This window comes from Ranitomeya imitator, chromosome 3, assembly GCF_032444005.1.
Source record: "Ranitomeya imitator isolate aRanImi1 chromosome 3, aRanImi1.pri, whole genome shotgun sequence".
NCBI lineage: Eukaryota > Metazoa > Chordata > Amphibia > Anura > Dendrobatidae > Ranitomeya > Ranitomeya imitator.
The window spans coordinates 481,149,949-481,163,807 of record NC_091284.1 but is presented as its reverse complement, the minus strand read 5'-3'; the positions used below and the strand labels follow the sequence as shown (position 1 = coordinate 481,163,807).

General features: G+C 44.7%; 1 protein-coding gene across 2 annotated transcripts in view; it reads left to right on the top strand.

Annotated features, from left to right (window-relative positions):
- Positions 1 to 13,859, top strand: part of LOC138670326 (E3 SUMO-protein ligase RanBP2-like) — a 130,407-nt gene that overhangs the window by 95,441 nt on the left and 21,107 nt on the right. Inside the window, exons 21-23 of one of the 2 annotated variants that reach the window (XM_069757558.1) lie at positions 2,722 to 2,892; positions 9,741 to 9,827; positions 10,997 to 11,121. In XM_069757558.1, the coding sequence (XP_069613659.1) occupies positions 2,722 to 2,892; positions 9,741 to 9,827; positions 10,997 to 11,121 (383 nt within the window). Of the gene's footprint in view, positions 1 to 2,721; positions 2,893 to 9,740; positions 9,828 to 10,996; positions 11,200 to 13,859 lie in introns of both variants that reach the window. The other variant, XM_069757557.1, reaches the window with a different exon arrangement.

The following is a 13,859-nucleotide window of genomic DNA, read 5'->3' as shown; positions in this document are numbered from 1 at the left end:
AAGCCGAGTTTGCTCGGCTTTGGAAAAATGGCCGCCGCGATCTCTAATGCGCACGCGCGGCATCCCGCGGCCATTTTCCTGAAGCCCCGTGCAGCAGAGCACTCCATCTGCGGACGCGCGGCCCCAGGAAGATGGCCGCCCCCACCGATGCAAGGGATTACAGCGCAGATCGCGCGCTGTGTCTTCACATGGGCGCAGGGAATTCGGACCTTGGACATGCGCACACCACTACGCCACCAACGGAAAGCTGGAGAAGAAAAGAGCGCTGTGAACACGCCCACCTGACCAGACCAGCCTGATTGACAGGCGAAAAAGGCGACTTTGGTAAGTTATTTCTCAGCATACATGGGGAATCAGGGTACACTACATACACTATAGTAACGCACAGCGCAGGCCCTATTTAACAGTATTTATAGCTCAATCTGAAAAAACGGGGTGACAGGTTCCCTTTAAGAGTGCTGAAATTGCGGTGACAAGGGAGGTTAATGTGCTTGATATGTACAATTGTTTACCTATCGTTTTTAAATATTAGAAAAAAAGTCACCCAGCCACTAGATATGTGGTGCATAGATATGGCATTTATTAGGGTGCAAGAAGTGTGAGGGAGATGCAGGTTTTAGGGTGTTTAATGCCACTTTCACAAGTGGGTTAATCCGGTTATTTTAGGTAGTGCATTCCAGAGACCTGGGGCAGCACATAAACGTTTTGAAGTCTATATTAAGGATTTATAGAGGAAGTTAGGCTAAGATCATTGGTAGAGTACGGGTAGGGTGATATATGCAGTTAGGATTTAGGTACTGTATGTTAGAGCGGTAAATTTAAATTAACTTGTAAAATGAATGGGCAACAAGTGCAGCGCCAGCTCTGCTGTAACAACTGCACAGAACGATGAGTCTGCTGCATGCAGGATAGATTCTGTAATCTAAGACCAAGATTTAAAGAGGGAAAGACGGATTAAAGGGAAATTAATAGAGCTTAATGCAGCACAAATCTGTCACTATAAGCATTATAGCACGCATGCATGTTCTAACCTAAAACCTATTGTGAAAAAGCCTGGGACCATGAGACTAATCGTATAGGCCAGTCCTCGGCAGATTCTCCGCGTCACGCTTCCTGTGTGTGTGCATGGGGAGAGACCTATCATTAAAGGTGATCGGGGTGGGTGGTAGAAGGCAGCTTGGACATGTCGCATGGTCCTTGACCGGCTTTTGAAACTTTGATTTATCTGAAAATCCACAGCGTGTGGGTAAAACCCATCTGGCTGCAATATCCCAACTAGTATACGATTCAAGTTGCTCGTGGATCTGGCAGCATGAGTCTCTTGCCTTGTTCTATTTATTAATGAGTTACCATAATCAATGTAAGAATGAATGGGGGAAAAAAAGTTTTGCATGTAAAAAGTAAATGTCAGGTCTAAATCGAAGAGAATCGCTAAAGCTCTGCTGCCGAGAAGTTATGTAAAAACTACACATAAAAGGAAATGTAAAAAATAAGGCAGAAACACAGGCGTTAGGGTTTTGTTTTTTATAGATTGAAATAAAAATGCAACACGTTAGAGGTAGTGACGGAACAATGTTCCCAGTTTTCATTTCTGTATTTATAGCTTAAACAAGGGGGCAGAATCGATGGTCTTGGTCAACCGCAGACACACCTTAGATTCAGGGGTCCGGCACTAATAAATAAACTGACGCCTCCTTGAAACGAAAACACAAGATTGTTGAAGGAAGCAAAAACAGATGCTGGTGAAACTGAAATTCTGTAGCAGCAAATCTTGTTAAGAGGAAGGAGTGCAAATAGTTACTGCATTATCAACATAAACATATTATGACGTATAAAAAAAAATATATATAAATTTTCTGTAACTTATGTTTTCCTTTTACTCAGATTTCTCGATACAATGTGACAGCTGTATGTAAAATATTTAGTGGTCAGTGAAGAACTTTGTATTCATTACACTTCAGACTCCCATGTAGAGTAGAGACTTGTTGGCGGAAGCCACTGATATCGACGTTAGTCTGTGTGTGGTGGTGGTGGTGGGGGGTGCCAATGACTGATTGTGGGGAAAAGCTGGCAGCTTTTTCATAGAGGACGCAGGAGCGCTTGGATGAGCGGGTGTTGTGTATGGAGGGAATTGTCCAAAATGGCTGCTGTTTGCTTCTGAACAGCCATGTAATGTGTATGGGGGCCTTTAGTATACTGTGTTGTATATAACAGCAGCTAGTCAGCTTGCCCTTGTTCCAGATGCTCCTGGTTACTGCATGCCAGACACCATTCCTGGCGCATAGACTAAATGCTGCGGCTTCCAGTAGTTGGAGCACTGTCTGGTCTTAAATAAGCCTCTTTATTGGACTTCAAGCATATAAAGCAATGACTTGGTTTGCAGATGAAGCTGTGGCACCATTAGCTGTAGTATGCGAAAACTAATACACTAATCTTGAGGTGCCATAAAGAGGTTGTGCTATACTGTGCACACTGTCAATCACATTAATCATATACTGGACTTCCGGCTTAGTTTTCCTCCCTCTACACCTCAGATCATTCCAGGATTTGTCAGTTTCTTGCCTTTAGTCTGCAGGACACTAATCTTTGTGTTGCCTATGATAATTCTTAACATCATACTGTTTGCTGTATTTAATCCTACCTGCTGCGCCTTTTACTAAAAGTGAATGCTTTGATTTGTATTAATACCTTAATCATTGATTTATTTTTCTTCCCCAATAGCCAAGAGTAACGGTGATCTTGGGTGTGACGGCTCTTCGGATGTCTCAATTGTGTATGAGCTAACTCCGACAACAGAGCAACGAGCACTAGCAGAAGAGCTTCTCCTCCCGCCAACCTTCTTCTGCTACAAGAATAAGCCCGGATATGTCAGTGACGACAATGATGTAGACGGTAATGACTTTGACTTTTTGGTAATGCCATGTCAGTAATGCATTTTACATTTTTAGGTCCATAAGCTTTGCAACGTTTCTGGATACAGTGGTTTTGTCACCAGATTGATATACAGAATGAAATAAACCTGGTGACACTTGTGTATGTTCTTTGAGAATCCTTGTCAGTGATTAATCCTTTCTCAATATTTGATCTCTATCTCCGCTCAAGTAGTCTGACAGCTCCTCTGTGTCCACCTGCTGAGATCTCATACTGCTTAGTACAAGCTGAAGCTGTCAGACTATGTGAGTAGAGACTTAAACACATTAGCGCCTTCATGTTCTAGCTGGACTCATAAAATGCTCAACGTAATATCAGGATTACGCAGCCATTCTGACATAGATTTTCAAAGTAGGAGCTTATACACACGTCTGTATTGGCCATCAGTCCAAAATTTGTAGCCCAAAATGGAACCTACAGAGGGAAAAACAATAATGTAAAGAAATTAGAACTTTACCATGTAGCTTTGGCTCGCAGATACTCATGAAGTACTGGCCAAGCATACTAGCTTGTGAACAAGGTCTCAGATCTGTCTAATAATGTATGTATTTTGTAAAATCTGGTGACGATCTTCTTTAACCCCTTCATAACCAATTACGTATTTTTACGGTATTGGCCTTGCCCCTAGCTTTTGATTCGGGCTCACACCTTTTTCATTCCTGTCATGCCATTTTGCACTAATTCCTGAATAGCACCTGAAGGGTTAGGCCCCTTTCACACATCACTTTTTTTGCCGTCAGTCACAATCCGTTGGCTCGAGTGATCCGTCGCAGATTGTGAAAAACTGATGCAACGGATCCGTTTTTGGACGGATCCGACTAGCAGATCTGGCTAATTGGATCGGAGCATGCTCAGTTGAAAAAAAAACAAAACTAAATCCTTCGCCGAATTCTGTCATTTTACATATCCGGCGCCATAGGCTTCCATTCTAGCAAACGACGGACGGCAATGGATCTGTCACTGTCCGTTTTTTTGACGTACACAAAAAGCGTTGTTTTGTCCGTTGTCACTGGCTACCAGAAAAATAATTTTCGACGGATCTGGAGAACGACGAATGAAACGTGAGGCCATCTGTCGCAATCAGTCACTAATACAAGTCTAAGAGAAAAGAACGGATCCGGCGGCATCAGTCACCGGATCCGTTTTTTTCCCAAAATTTGACAGATTGCGACTGATGGCAAAAAACTGATGTGTGAAAGGGGCCTGAATTAAATACTTGACAGCAATTTTGAATACGTTGACGGGTGCGGTTTTTAAAATGGTATCGCTTTTGTAGGTTTGAAATATATAGGACCCCCAAAGTCACTTCAAGTTGAACAGGTCCCTAAAAAAAAAAAAAATTAGTTTTGTAAATTTTCATAAAAAGATGAAATGTTACTGCTACATTTTTAAACCTTAAAAAATGCTAACAAAATAAAACAATATTTTACAAATGGTGCTGATGTAAAGCAGACATAAAGAAAATCTCATTTATTAATGTTTTTGTGAGATATGTCTATCTGGTTTAAAAGGATAATCATTAAAAGTTTAAAATTATAATTTTTTGAAACTTTTTTTTTATAAATAAATGCAAAACATATCAACCTAAATTTACCATTATCATAAAGTACAATGTGTCCCAGAAAAACTCTCAAAATCAATGCAATATGTTAAAGCATTCCAGAGTTATCACTACAAAATGACATATGTCAGATTTAAAAAAAAAATAAAAAAGGCCCGGTCACTAAGGGATTAAATTATTGGGGTTTTCTTTTGTTTATTTACACTTTTAAACTTTATTGATTTTGAATCTGTGATGATTTGATTGCATGTATTCTGCAACACTAAAGTGCCTGTGGCAGTGACTGTGGCTGTCAGCGGACCCTCCACTTCCATGGCAACCCATTAGCATCTTACTGTTGTGTTGCAGTAGTGGATAGGTGCCCGGAACGGACGCAAGGTGGGGTGTGCGACCTATGCCAGTCTGAGTTTTGACAGCAGCGGTTGACGCTAGGTCCAATTACCGCTATTGGACACTAATGCTGACTATAACACATCCAACACCAGGACCCGGCCCAGCTACTGAGCCCACACTTAACACCCTGATCCCCTCCAAGACAGATGTGTATATTTGGTATTGTTAAGGGGTTTAACCCCTTAGCGACCGCCGATACGCCTTTTAACGGCGGCCGCTAAGGGTACTTAAACCACAGCGCCGTTAATTAACGGCGCTGTGGAAAAAGTGTATAGCGCCCCCCACAGGCCGATTTTCTCCGGGGTCTCGGCTGCCGAGGGTAGCCGAGACCCCAGAGAACATGATTCGGGGGGGGTTTTAACCCTCCCCGCATTTGCGATCGCCGGTAATTAACCGTTTACCGGCGATCGCAAAAAAAAAAAAAAGCGATCTCTTTTTAATTTCTCTGTCCTCCGATGTGATCGCACATCGGAGGGCAGAGAAAAGGGGTCCCAGGTGGCCCCCCAATACTCACCTAGCTCCCCCGATGCTCCTCGTGTCTTCCGGTGGGCGCCGCCATCTTCAAAATGGCGGGCGCATGCGCAGTGCGCCCGCCGGCCGGCACCGGGAGAATCTTTGGGGTCTCGGCTGCCTGTGGTAGCCGAGACCCCAAAGAGCATGATCGGGGGTCGGTTTTAGCGACCCCTGTTTTGCGATCGCCGGTAATTAACTGTTTACCGGCGACCGCAAAAAAAAAAAAAAAAAGTAAAGTGTAATTCTCTGTCCTCTGATGTGATCGCACATCAGAGGACAGAGAAATAGGGGGATTCGGGGACCCTAGCATACTCACCTAGGTCCCTGGATCCTCTTGCTGCTCCTCCTGGCCGCCGGCAGAAGAACATGGCGGACGCATGCCCAGTGCGCCCGCCATCTGTCTCCATCTGCCGGCCGGCAGGAGAACAGCGGTTAGGGCTAAAATTAGGGGTAGGGTTAGGGGTAGGGGTAGGGTTAGGGCTAGGGTTAGGTTAGGGGTAGGGTTAGGGGTAGGGTTAGGGGTAGGGTTAGGGGTAGGGTTAGGGTAGGGGTAGGGTTAGGGCTAGGGTTAGGTTAGGGGTAGGGTTACGGCTAGGGTTAGGTTAGGGGTAGGGTTAGGTTAGGGTTAGGGGTAGGGTTACGGCTAGGGTTAGGTTAGGGGTAGGGTTAGGTTAGGGTTAGGGTTAGGTTAGGGGTAGGGTTAGGGGTAGGGTTAGGTTAGGGTTAGGGGTAGGGTTAGGGCTAGGGTTGGGGCTAAATTTAGGGTTAGGGTTGGGGCTAAATTTAGGGTTAGGGTTGGGGCTAAATTTAGGGTTAGGCTTCTTTCACACTTACGTCGGTACGGGGCCGTCGCAATGCGTCGGCCCGACATACCGACGCACGTTGTGAAAATTGTGCACAACGTGGGCAGCAGCTGTAGTTTTTCAACGCATCCGCTGCCCAATCTATGTCCTGGGGAGGAGGGGGCGGAGTTACGGCCACGCATGCGCGGTCAGAAATGGCGGATGCGACGTACAAAAAAACGTTTCATTGAACGTTTTTTTGTGCCGACGCTCCGCCAAAACACAACTGATCCAGTGCACGACGGACGCGACGTGTGGCCATCCGTCACGATCCGTCGGCAATACTATGGGCAAAAAACGCATCTTGCGGGCACATTTGCAGGATCCGTTTCTTGTCCAAAACGACGGATTGCGACGGAATGCCAAACAACGCAAGTGTGAAAGTAGCCTTAGGGCTAGGGTTAGGGTTGGGGCTAAAGTTAGGGCTAGGGTTGGGGCTAAAGTTAGGGTTAGAGCTGGGATTAGGTTTAGGGTTTGGATTAGGGTTGGTATTAGGGTTAGGGTTGGCATTAGGGTTACGCTTGGGATTAGGGTTAGGTTTGGGATTAGGGTTAAGGTTAGGGTTGTGATTAGGGGTGTATTGGGATTAGGGTTAGGTTTGAGGTTAGGGTTGAGATTAGGATTAGGGGTGTGTTGGATTTAGGGTTTTGATTAGGGTTATGGTTAGGGTTGACATTAGGGTTGTTTTGGGGTAAGGGTTGTGATTATGGTTAGGGTTAGTGATTAGGATTATGGATCAGGTTGGGATTAGGGTTAGGGGTTGGAGCTAGAATTGGGGGGTTTCCACTGTTTAGGTACATCAGGGGGTCTCCAAACACGACAGCCAATTTTGCGCTCAAAAAGTCAAATGGTGCTCCCACCCTTCTGAGCTCTGCCGTCCGCCCAAACAGTGGGTTACCCCCACATATGGAGCCTCAGCGTACTCGGGATAAATTGGACAACAACTTCTGGGGTCCAATTTCTCTTGTTACCCTTGTGAAAATAAAAACTTGGGGGCTACAAAATCTTTTTTGTGAAAAAAAAAAAATATTTTTTATTTTCACGACTCTGCATTCTAAACTTCTGTGAAGCACTTGGGCATTCAAAGTTCTCACCACACATCTAGATAAGTTCCTTGGGGGGTCTAGTTTCCAAAATGGGGTCACTTGTGGGGGGTTACTACAGTTTAGGTATATCAGGGGCTCTGCAATCGCAACATAATGCCCACAGACCATTCTATCAAAGTCTGCATTCCAAAAAGGCGCTCCTTCCCTTCCGAGCTCTGCCGTGCGCCCAAACAGTGGTTTACCCCCACATATGGCACATCAGCGTACTCGGGATAAATTGGACAACAACTATTGCAGTCCAATTTCTCCTGTTACCCTTGTGAAAATAAAAACTTGGGGGCTACAAAATCTTTTTTGTGAAAAAAAAAATATTTTTTATTTTCACGACTCTGCATTCTAAACTTCTGTGAAGCACTTGGGCATTCAAAGTTCTCACCACACATCTAGATAAGTTCCTTGGGGGTCTAGTTTCCAAAATGGGGTCACTTGTGGAGGGTTTCTACTGGTTAGGTACATCAGGGGCTCTGCAAATGCAACATAATACCCGCAGACCATTCTATCAAAGTCTGCATTCCAAAACGGCGCTCCTTCCTTCCGGGCTCTGCCGTGCGCCCAAACAGTGGTTTACCCCCACATATGGGGTACCAGCATACTCAAGACAAATTGGACAACAACTTTTGGGGTCCAATTTCTCTTGTTACCCTTGTAAAAATAAAAACTTGGGGGCTACAATATCTTTTTTGTGGAAAAAAAAAATATTTTTTATTTTCACGGCTCTGCATTATAAACTTCTGTGAAGCACTTGGGCATTCAAGGTTCTCACCACACATCTAGATAAGTTCCATGGGGGGTCTAGTTTCCAAAATGGGGTCACTTGTGGGGGATTTCTACTGTTTAGGCACATCAGGGGCTCTCCAAACGCGACATGGCGTCCGATCTCAATTCCAGCCAATTCTACATTGAAAAAGTAAAACGGCACTCCTTCTCTTCCAAGCTCTGCGGTGCGCCCTAACAGTGGTTTACCCCCACATATTGGGTATCAGCGTACTCAGGAGAAATTGCACAACAACTTTTGTGGTCTAATTTCTCCTGTTACCCTTGTGAAAATAAAAATTTGTGGGCAAAAAGATCATTTTTGTAGAAAAAATGCGATTTTTTTTTTTTTTTTTTTCACGGCTCTACGTTATAAACTTCTGTGAAGCACATGGGGGTTCAAAGTGCTCACCACACATCTAGATAAGTTCCTTAAGGGGTCTAGTTTCCAAAATGGTGTCACTTGTGGGGGGTTTCCACTGTTTAGGCACATCAGGGGCTCTCCAAACGCGACATGGCATCCAATCTCAATTCCAGCCAATTCAACATTGAAAAAGTAAAACGGCGCTCCTTCACTTCTAAGTTCTGCGGTGCGCCCTAACAGTGGTTTACCCCCACATATGGGGTATTGGAGTATTCAGGAGAAATTGCATAACAAAATTTATGGTTACATTTCTGTTTTTACACTTGTGAAAATAAAAAAAATGGTTCTGAATTAAGATGTTTGCAAAAAAAAAGTTAAATGTTCATTTTTTCCTTCCACATTGTTTCAGTTCCTGTGAAGCACGTAAAGGGTTAATAAACTTCTTGAATGTGGTTTTGAGAACCTTGAGGGGTGTAGTTTTTAGAATGGTGTCACACTTCATTATTTTCTATCATATAGACCCCTCAAAATGACTTCAAATGTGATGTGGTCCCTAAAAAAAAATGGTGTTGTAAAAATGAGAAATTGCTGGTCAACTTTTAACCCTTATAACTCCCTAACAAAAAAAAAATTTGTTTCCAAAATTGTGCTGATGTAAAGTAGACATGTGGGAAATGTTATTTATTAACTATTTTTCGTGACATATCTCTCTGATTTAAGGGCATAAAAATACAAAGTTTGAAAATTGCAAAATTTTAAAAATTTTCGCCATATTTCCGTTTTTTTCATAAATAATCGCAAGTAATATCGAAGAAATGTTACCACTAACATGAAGTACAATATGTCACGAAAAAACAATCTCAGAATCAGCGGGATCCGTTGAAGCGTTCCAGAGTTATAACCTCATAAAGTGACAGTGGTCAGAATTGCAAAAATTGGCTCGGTCATTAAGTACCAAATTGGCTCTGTCACTAAGGGGTTAATATATGAAAATGAATAATGTTGTGTTGTTGTTTTTTTTTTTTTTTTTTTTTTTTTTAGCTTGATTATAATTTTATTTTTCTATTTGACAATGTAAATAAAATTAAAGTTGTAGGAATAGGTCACAAGCGAGAAAAAAACTATTAAAAACCTGCTTAATGTCAGTTTGACAACATGATTCTCTATGAGCGTGCATGATAGATACATACTCGGAATGCACGATTTATACTAGTTCAATAGGTAGTACATTATTCAGCAGTTATTTAAAGGAACGTCCTGCTTTTTCTTTTTTACAGATGAGGACTTTGAGACTGCTGTCAAGAAACTTCAAGGTCAACTTTACCAGGAAAATAAGAGAGACAAAACCCGACCTGCCGCAGCAGGTAATCCCAAACATCTGTATTGTAAAATGTTGATTATTTCCCCAATCAAGATATAATTTTGGGACAAATCACTTTACAATTCTACTGTAAATTGTGATCCTTCCGAGGTAATTTTTTGGCTTGCTAATGAACAGCATTCATATCGCTAAAAAAAATGGTGTTGGCTATTCAACAGAGATTATATTATCTATAATCTGACACTAAGAATTTGTAACTATAAATCCTTACAGGGAATCTGTCACTTAATCTGAGCGCAGCACACTGTAGACACAGAGACCCTGATTCCAGCGATGAATCACTTACTGTCCTGCTTACTGTAGTTTAAAATTGCAGTTTTATCTGCAGGAGATTATTAGTACAGAGCTAGTAAACCTGCTTCCACTTAGTCCTCCATATTTATGAGCTCTGTATAACCCTGCCCCTCCACTGATTGCCAGCTTTCTGCCTATGCACAGTGTACACAGAAAGCTGCCAGTCGTTGATGTGGGTGGGGTTATACAGAGCTCTGCATTCAGAGAAATGGTAGACCTGCAGCAGAGAAAACTGATTTTATCAAAATGACAGCAAGCAGCTCAGTGAGTGTGACATCGCTGGAATCAGGATCTCTGCCCCACATTATGTTGCTCTCAGATAGGGTAGTGAAAACCTGGTGACAGATTCCCTTTAATAATTGTACAGGATTAGACAACATGGTTGCTTTATATTATAAGCAGCACCACACTGGTCCAAGGGGTTGTATAGTATTGCTTCTCATCTCTATTCAACTTGGCCCCATTAATCCAAATTCTGCTCCAAGATTCATAGTTTTCCTTTTGATTTGAATGGGAAAATATGCATGTATTACCCATAAGGCTAAGTGTTCCCGCAAAGGACACCACCTCCCCGATCCACAGGATAGATGTGTTCTCTCCTTACCAGGCTGCATCCGTCAAGCCTATAGTCTTTGAGTGCAGCAACAGAAAAACTCCACTGTAACAGCTCCTCACCACTATTCTACAGGACCCCCATTCTGGTGAGCAATGGGGTCCCCCACGATCGCACCCTTATCCTGTGGCTAGGTGACAAGTGTCCTTTGTGGAATACCAGTTTAATGATCTAAATGGAAAATAAGCACGTCACCAGTAGACTTCACTGTGATCTACTATGTTTGTTTCCCCTTCACCTTTCAGACTACACCGAAGAGCCCCCCACAGACTCTGAGAAAGAGTGTGTGATTGTTTGGGAGAAGATGCCCACTCCTAAGGAGAAAGCCAAGGCTGAACACTTGAAACTGCCTCCGACGTTTTTCTGTGGGGTGAGCAGTGACACAGATGATGATAAAGAGAATTCTGAAGACTATGACTCCGCAGTAAGGAAAGTAATGGAGTCTGAAGTAAGCACAATGCTTCTTGGCACTTGGCGTAGACTTCTTGGCACTGAGCACTTGCGCTCAGGTGTCCGGCGTTGGTGTGTGCTGGCTTTATGTGGCTTGCTTAAGGAGTTCTCCGGAGATATGCTAAACTTGCTGTTATTCCCTCTAGAAGTGAGCATATCTTCACTTGTTACACAATAATATTCCGCTTTAGTGCAGAACCTTTATGTAAATGTGGCTGAGTCTTCACCATAACTGTACAGAATTGTACTACATGCTGTGGGTTCAAGTTGAGGGTCCCTTACTACTTTGTGCCACTGTTATACCTTGAAAAAGATGTACATTGGGCACTAAGGCTACTTCAGATAAAAGGAAATCTGTCATCAGGTTTTTGCTATGGATTCTGAGAGCTGCATGATGCAGAGGCACAGCTTGATTACAGGGATATATCATTTAGGCTATGTGCCCATGTTGCGGATTTCTGTGTGGATTTTTCCGCATCGTTTTTGTGCAGATTTCACCTGCGGATTCCTCTTGAGGAGCCGGTGTAAAACGCTGCGGAATCTGCCCAAACAATTGACATGCTGCGGAAAATAAACCGCAGCGTTTCTGTGCGATATTTTCCACAACATTGGCACTGTGGATTTGATTTTCCATAGGATTACATGGTACTGTACACCTCGCCAAATCCGCAATGTGAGCTCATACCCTTACTAGTGCAGTTTTGATAGAATCCCTGTTTTCTCTTCTATAGATGTAGCAGTGCTCAGAATGCTGAGCTGTGTATTACCTGCCCACACGCCTGATTGGCACCTTCCTGTGTACACTATACATTGGTCAGCAAGCTGAAAATCATTTCTGGTGGCTGGGCTACACAGATTCCTGCAGTGATAAAATACTGGCTGTATTGAAACTGCAGGAAGCTGCTGAGCAAGTGACACATCACTAGAATCAGTCTCTATGACAGAGACAGCGAACTGTTTAGAGACCGAGTGCCAAAACCGCAACCCAAGAGCCACTTATTTATCTGAGTGCCAACACAGCAATTTAACCTTAATACCTTGGTTTTAGTTAATAAAAAACAACTCGTACATTAACGTCTTAACACAGCCCCCCCTCTTAGCACTCTGCGCCACATGAGTAACATCACCCCCTTCCCACACAGCCCCCCTTAGCACACAGCCCCACATAAGTAACCCTTTCCATTCCCCACACGTCAACTCCTTCCCCATGCTTATATTATCATCCCCTTAGCAGACAACCCCATGCTAGGAACATCACTCACTTTGCCACACAGACCCACGTGAGGAACAGCACCCCCCATCCCACGTAGCCCCATAATATGCCTCCTTCCCAATACATGTAACATCAGCCCCCTTATCACACAGCCCCCCACACGTTACGTCACTCATTCCCACACTGCCCCACATGAGGAACATCAGCCCCCTCATCACACAGCCCCACACACGTTGCGTCACTCATTCCCAAACTGCCCCACGTGAGGAACATCAGCCCCCTCATTACACAGCCCCACACACGTTGCGTCACTCATTCCCAAACTGCCCCACGTGAGGAACATCAGCCCCCTCATTACACAGCCCCACACACATAACGTCACTCATTCCCACACTGCCCCACGTGAGGAACATCAGCCCCCTCATCACACAGCCCCACACACATAATGTCACTCATTCCCACACTGCCCCACGTGAGGAACATCAGCCCCCTCATCACACAGCCCCACACACGTAGCGTCACTCATTCCCACACTGCCCCACGTGAGGAACATCAGCCCCCTCATCACACAGCCCCACACACGTAGCGTCACTCATTCCCACACTGCCCCACGTGATGACCATCAGCCCCCTCATCACACAGCCCCACACACATAACGTCACTCATTCCCACACTGCCCTACGTGAGGAACATCAGCCCCCTCATCACACAGCCCCACACACGTAGCGTCACTCATTCCCACACTGCCCCACGTGAGGAACATCAGCCCCCTCATCACACAGCCCCACACATGTAGCGTCACTCATTCCCACACTGCCCCACGTGATGACCATCAGCCCCCTCATCACACAGCCCCACACACATAACGTCACTCATTCCCACACTGCCCTACGTGAGGAACATCAGCCCCCTCCTCACACAGCCCCACACACGTTGCGTCACTCATTCCCACACTGCCCCACGTGAGGAACATCAGCCCCCTCATTACACAGCCCCACACACATAACGTCACTCATTCCCACACTGCCCCACATGAGGAACATCAGCCCCCTCATCACACAGCCCCACACACGTAGCGTCACTCATTCCCACACTGCCCCACGTGAAGACCATCAGCCCCCTCATCACACAGCCCCACACACATAACGTCACTCATTCCCACACTGCCCCACGTGAGGAACATCAGCCCCCTCATCACACAGCCCCACACACGTAGCGTCACTCATTCCCACACTGCCCCACGTGAAGACCATCAGCCCCCTCATCACACAGCCCCACACACATAACGTCACTCATTCCCACACTGCCCCACGTGAGGAACATCAGCCCCCTCATCACACAGCCCCACACATGTAGCGTCACTCATTCCCACACTGCCCTACGTGAGGAACATCAGCCCCCTCATCACACAGCCCCACACACGTAGCGTCACTCATTCCCACACT